Raw genomic sequence first — 6,000 nt, 5'->3', positions numbered from 1 at the left:
ATACACACATGGTAAATCCCAGCATGCCCGCTGGTTTTCCAGCGTGCCCTCTCCCTGTCTCTCTCTCACGCACAAACACACACAAACTCTTTGTCTACCTCTCCCCTCCAGCCGCTAAACCAGCAACGGCTCTGCTATTCATGACCATCACTGAGGCTAAAATCATGAGTAACTAGAGGCGAGAATTCAACTAGACAAGCTGTATAGTATTTGAAAACCTCTTCACTCTTCACTGTCATACTCACTTATGTGCCATTCACCTATGTATACAATCAAAAAGGAATCACAGGTGCAACAAGCCTGAACAAAGACACGCATTACAGCAAAACACTTCCTCTGGTGTTTTCAGACTCTGAGGAGACAAGCCAAGGTAAACGGACTGGTGAGGTGATTGATCCCACCTTCACCTATACTACAGCACATCACAAGCCTGAGAAAACAAAGGCACTATCTGAGTCTCATAACAGAGGAGGTAGCAGCATCAATCAAGAGATAAAGTCACTGCGGACTGATAAAACACAGGTGCCATAATAACACAAAGGTTTTTCCTCATGATAAGCATTATAGGGAAGACATCTTGTTCAGAATGCAGATGTGAAAATTTGGGCTAAGAAGCCAGCATAGCTTAAGTAGCGCTGTTGTGAAGAACGCATAATCAGGAGAGATCAACATGCCTGTGAATGTCTAAACACCAGCAGGATAAAAACCCACACAAGGAAATACAGCCTGTGGCCAAACACTGTGTGTTCCCATTGACTCTATACAGCTGCCTATATACAGTAGCTCCCAGATCCCATATGGATTTTTCATAAAGCCTTTATGGGTTTGATGCAGATGACCATTTTACAGCCTCCAAATACTGTGGAGATATATGAAGCCTATTTGGCTTGAGGCAGGTCAGGAGGCACCAGAACATCAATAATTCACGCATCCCTGTGTGTGTGTGTGTGTGTGTGTGTGTGTGTGTGTGTGTGTGTGTGTGTGCTCAGAGTGTGCACCTGTGTGAGTGAGAGTGAGAGATCGTGTGTTATCGCACACTTGTAACCAAACAACACCTGCTGGACCAAGTGATTATTTTTCATATTTCAACCTCCATTTATTTGAACCAAAAAAAGAGAGATCAGGGTTAAATCCACTAAACTTAAATACAAAAATAAGGGACTCAAATTGAAATCAATATATGAATACAATTTACACATACATCCAGTGCTGTGGAGCAGGATGACAGCATTGTGAAAATGACAATACTCTCGATATGGCAAAAGGGGAGCTTGAACAAGCCAAAAATGCTTTGTTTAGGCAACTGCGTAGCCATCTGGGACTGTCAAAGAGGTCTATGAATTAGTGGCTTGGATCTGTGTTATGGTCAGTCCCGGTCTTAAAGCTAACAGTAAAAAAATAGAAGGGAGACTTTTCGAGAGCCACCCCAGATCCTATCTTTCATCTGCCCTCCCTACCCCTCCAGCACAACCCCCCTCCCCCACCTCCCCAGATCCTTCTCTCCCTCTCCCGGTCTCACCGTCTGGTCTGCCGCAGCAGGCGCCCCTATGCAGAGGAAGGGGCCACATTTCCGTTTTATCCCGAGAAATTAAAACAGAAAACCAAACCGTGCCGTGTGCGCTGTGTGCGAGGGGGTGGGGGGGGTGTAAAGGTGATTTTAGCTGTCCGAGGAGGGGGTGGGGGGGTGGGGGGGGGGGGCAAGGGGTTTCATAGAAATCGTGTGTCCCACTCAACACGAAGTCTAATCTGAAAGGGGCGTTGTCTGTTTATATGGCCGCTCTCTTCTTCAGTTTTCAACACTCTGCAATTTGATGGAAATTCCACAGAGCGCCTGTGGTCCAGTGCGCAGCCCAGAGGAGGGAGGGAGGAAGGGAGGGGGGGGGGGGGGGTCCATCCGTGACAACAGTCCGAAACCAACAGGTCCTTGCATGTGTCTATACGTGTGTTTGTGTGCTTGTGTGTGTGAGTACGCTTTGTGTGTGTGTGTGTGTGTGTGTGTGTGTGTGTGTGTGTGCGCAAAAAAACAAACAAACTGTGCGTCCGGTGCGCGTCGGCGAGAGGAGAGGCAGCCGAGGAGGGGGTGGGGGGGTTGTGGAGGGTGGTGGTGGAGGAGAGGAGGATATCAAACGGAATCCCTGATCACTCCTTGCCCCCGTTAACCAAAGACAGCTCTTTGAGAATTCCACTGGCGTCCACTCGCCTCCTCTCCCGGATCATGTCCTCAAGGCTGCGAAAGACCAGAGTGTGCACCCCGCTGCCGGACAGATGCACTTTGAGGAAATACTGCTGCTCCGCCGAGTGCGCCTCTCCCCCGGCTTTGAACTCCCGTTTCCCAAAGCGACACCAGGCTGCGAAACTTTCCGAGTTGGTCCAGCATATCTCCTCGCTGCTCAGGCCCAGGTGTCCCGCCGCGTTCTGCATCACCAGGTCGGGGGGAAGCGGCCGGTACCGGTAGCGATTGTTGACTATCCTCCCGTGGCGACCGTTGCTGATCTCAAGCAGGCTGTCCTTGCGGATCTCGCCCTTGTGCAGGTGAATGACCCGGTCGTCTTGCTCGTAGATGGCCCAGTGCGGGGCTTGCGCGGTGCCCACCAGCTCCAGCAGGTCCCCCGGTTTGCACATAGTCAGCAAAGTTTTGGCCGAGTACACGTTCAAGTCCTCGTTCTCCCGCAGCTTGGAGAAGATGCATTCCTGGGAGCAGAACGCGGAGTACTCCACCTCGCTGACCGAGAAGGGTCCCTCCTCGGTCGGGCTGTGGTCCTTGGTGAAGCCGCAGTCAGACGGAGTGCGGTCGTCCACCTCCTCCTCTTCGTCAGAGAAGAAGTAGGCGACACCGACCCGAAGCTCGTCCTTCTCTAGCCCGGACGGATCCCCCGTGGGCAGCTCGCTGTAGTTGAGGTGGGTGATCCGATCCAGTTGGTTTCCCATCAATGACCTGGCAAGGCAGAGGCATGGACTGCGGTGTCTGAGAGGGGACAGAGGGAGAGGGGGTGAGAGAGAGAGAGAGAGAGGAGAGAGAGAGAGAGAGAGAGAGAGACGGGTGTCAATAGAGCAAAACGCAGCGTCAAACAAATTCACGCGGCACCACACATTATGCACAGACGCTGGGCTGCGTTAAAAACGTCCCTTTGGCCAACTGATGTGAGAGTAAGAAAACACTCAACACTTCTCGGCAGTCACCTGCACAGAGGGACAAGAGCTCTCGCGTGTTACTGAGCCGAAAGAGTACACTAACACAATCAATGATCCACTGCTCTCCCTTGCTCTCCTCACACCCATTAGTCAATCATTAATTCCGGTGGAATTTGAAAAGAGTCTGCGGTTCCCACGCGGAAGAAGCAGCAAGGAAAAGAGGGGAAATAGTCTGAGGGTGGCAGCTGCTGCGTGAAAAAGAGTGAGGAAAGAGACGGTACTGTAAATAAAGGCCACTGTCGTGTCTTTACGCAAAGAAAACTGAAGGGGAAAAAAAGGATACCTGCGCGCTCCCCGGGCAAATGGTTAAATATCCTTATGGTCCATGAGTACCAGAGGGCTGCACGGTCACCCTCCTTCCCCTGCTCTCCTTCTTTTCTCTTCTTCTCTCCGCTCTCTTCTCACGCTCGTCTCTCACTCTTCGGCGCCGCGCCACCGGCCAGCTCCGGCTGTCGTGTTGCGTGCTCGTAACTTCCACTCCTCTCTTCCCGGCGAACACCCCTATGCTCCATTTAAGTACCAGGGAGAGCTCCGCCTCGGCCCCGGCACCGCCGCTCCGCCTTCGGAGGATTTTGACTGGAGCGCAGTCGCGGGTGCCGTCGCCCGAGCCGAGCCAATGGGAGCAGCGGAGGGACGTGCCAGTCAGACGGACGATCCAATCGGGTGAGAACGGGGCGGTCGCTGGCGATAGGCGGCTGTTACCGTGGCGTGCTTTTTGTTGTCAGAGAGCTGTGGAATTTCTCTACATGATCAGCGGAGTCCGTATGGGCAAGTTCAAGGCGACGGCGATAAGAGCCTGCATATCTCAAGAGGAGCACGCCAGAGACGCTGGAGGTTTTTTTTTTTTAAATATATATTATTGCGCTCTGATGCGCCATAAACATCTCTACTATCTGAGAAAAAAGCTCCACAACTGCAGCCTTATCATATGCACACTGTTGCTGCAGGACATGACAAATGTGTTCCCACCTTCCTGAATACACGAGTAGGTTTCTGTCCTTCAGTTCCCATGTGTAACTTGTGAATTATTTCCCATATGCTTCGCTACATCCACCGCATCACTTGTTTCTTCCATATTTGTCACTCTGTGTGTGTAAGTGTGTGTGTGTGTGAAAGAGAGAGAGAGAGAGGCTGAGGGAAGGGGAGGGGCTGGAGGCAGGTGTGTGTTTGTGTGCAAGGTAGGAACAAAAGGAAAAAGGAGTCCACAGGGAGATTAATACAAACTCTATCATATTTTACTTTGCATTGATGTTGTGTCGAGGAACAAAATATGACTGAAATGAAATGCATATCGAATTCCAGCCAGTGACTCACTTTTTGCATGCATAATATATTGTATATTCGCATACTGTGCCTGCGAGATAAATGCGAGTACACTTATGTCATCCACACTCTATTGACACTCTCTCTTTTCATCACCACTGCCCAGAGCAGATAGCCATCTTGCCGTTTATATCAGACCCCCCTCTCCGTGGAGTGAATGTTTTGTCCGTCTACCTCCACATCAGAAATCTGTTTTTTTTTTTTTTTTTTTTCTTTCCTGGCAGCATCCGAAGAGCTCCTAATCGTATCTCTCCTTTTCCTCTCCCAGATGGTTGGAGATAGCAGCTCTCCAGTTGCTGACATAGAACAGTCCCTGGTCTTTGTTTCCACTGGTGACAGGTGGAGCGGATGGTGGCTTTTTTCAGTAGGTGAGATATGATTGTGCAGATTTAACACCTTCTCCCACACAAACACACACACATGCACACACACAAAGGAAAAACACAGTGGTCCACACAGCTATGTCCTTCTATGTTGTTTATGCTGTCATCAGAGAGCAGGTGTGTATGTATCTGACTGATGCGCCTTTTAATTCATGTGTGGAGCTGTTTATGATATAGTGCTTTCCTTTGTGTGTATCCATGTACTTAAAGTCAGACAGAAAGGGATACATATATATATATATATATGTGTGTGTGTGTGTGTGTGTGTGAAATGTATGTTTTTTTTTTTCACTTTTTTTCATATACACATTCACAATGTGTCACGAGGCTGTCAGCAATGGGCTTTGGCTGCAGCTCCTACGGGCATGTGGTCCTGCCACCTACAATCTACAATGAGCAGAAATGAGTTTCCCTTTGTAGACGCCGCCTTCCCCGGATGCACGCGCGTACACACACACACGCACACACATACTGTACTCCCTTGCTTTCTTCCCCCTCTCTCTCTCTCTCTTTTACACACGCACACACCTAATCATATATGCAGCTGGTGTAATAATAAGGCAGGGTTCAGACAGTACTGGAATAACTACTGAGACAGGGTGATATTTCACAACCCCAATAATTGGATATGTCTCTATTCCCTAATTACTAACTAAATCATATACGCTGCAGTACCATACCGTGCAGATAAAACAGACTGACACATACACAGTCAGCTGTCCACAAAAGTGTATTCATTCAACATCAGTGTGTCCATCTGCCTCACACTGACTAACTTGTGAACACAAGTGTATGGATACATTTCACCATCCATCCAGGCATCAGACTATTGCACCCCTGCATGCGGCCACATTCATAGTTTTATGAAGTGTGCGAGTGATAAAAGCTCTTGGTATGCTGTATACATGCGATACAAAGGGTGAGTCTTTTGCAGAAAGAAAGGCTCTACATCAAGACATAAACCCTTGAGGCACAAGAAGTGTTTGTTGTGTGCATGTTGCTGCTGGAGTGGGGGTGTAGAAATAAAAGAGTTAGGAGAGATTTTCTGCCATATGCATGTGCCTGTTTTATGATTTTTAGAGCTGAAGTCAGCACACAGAAG

The 6,000-nt window shown here is 49.2% G+C and overlaps 1 protein-coding gene across 2 annotated transcripts in view; it reads right to left on the bottom strand.

Moving 5' to 3' along the window:
- Positions 1 to 1,071: 1,071 nt before the first annotated feature.
- lratd1 (LRAT domain containing 1) overlaps positions 1,072 to 6,000 on the bottom strand; it is a 43,248-nt gene continuing 38,319 nt past the window's right edge. The window contains exons 1-2 of one of the 2 annotated variants that reach the window (XM_018696012.2): positions 3,476 to 3,703; positions 1,072 to 2,965 (exon numbers count right to left, since the gene is read on the bottom strand). In XM_018696012.2, the coding sequence (XP_018551528.1) occupies positions 2,140 to 2,928 (789 nt within the window). In that variant the 5' untranslated portion in view covers positions 2,929 to 2,965; positions 3,476 to 3,703 and the 3' untranslated portion in view covers positions 1,072 to 2,139. Of the gene's footprint in view, positions 2,966 to 3,475; positions 3,704 to 6,000 lie in introns of those variants that run through there. The other variant, XM_051071920.1, reaches the window with a different exon arrangement.

This window comes from Lates calcarifer, linkage group LG7_1, assembly GCF_001640805.2.
Source record: "Lates calcarifer isolate ASB-BC8 linkage group LG7_1, TLL_Latcal_v3, whole genome shotgun sequence".
In the NCBI taxonomy this organism is placed as follows: Eukaryota; Metazoa; Chordata; class Actinopteri; family Centropomidae; genus Lates; species Lates calcarifer.
The sequence above is the reverse complement of the archived record's forward strand: the minus strand, read 5'-3'. Positions and strand labels throughout refer to the sequence as shown.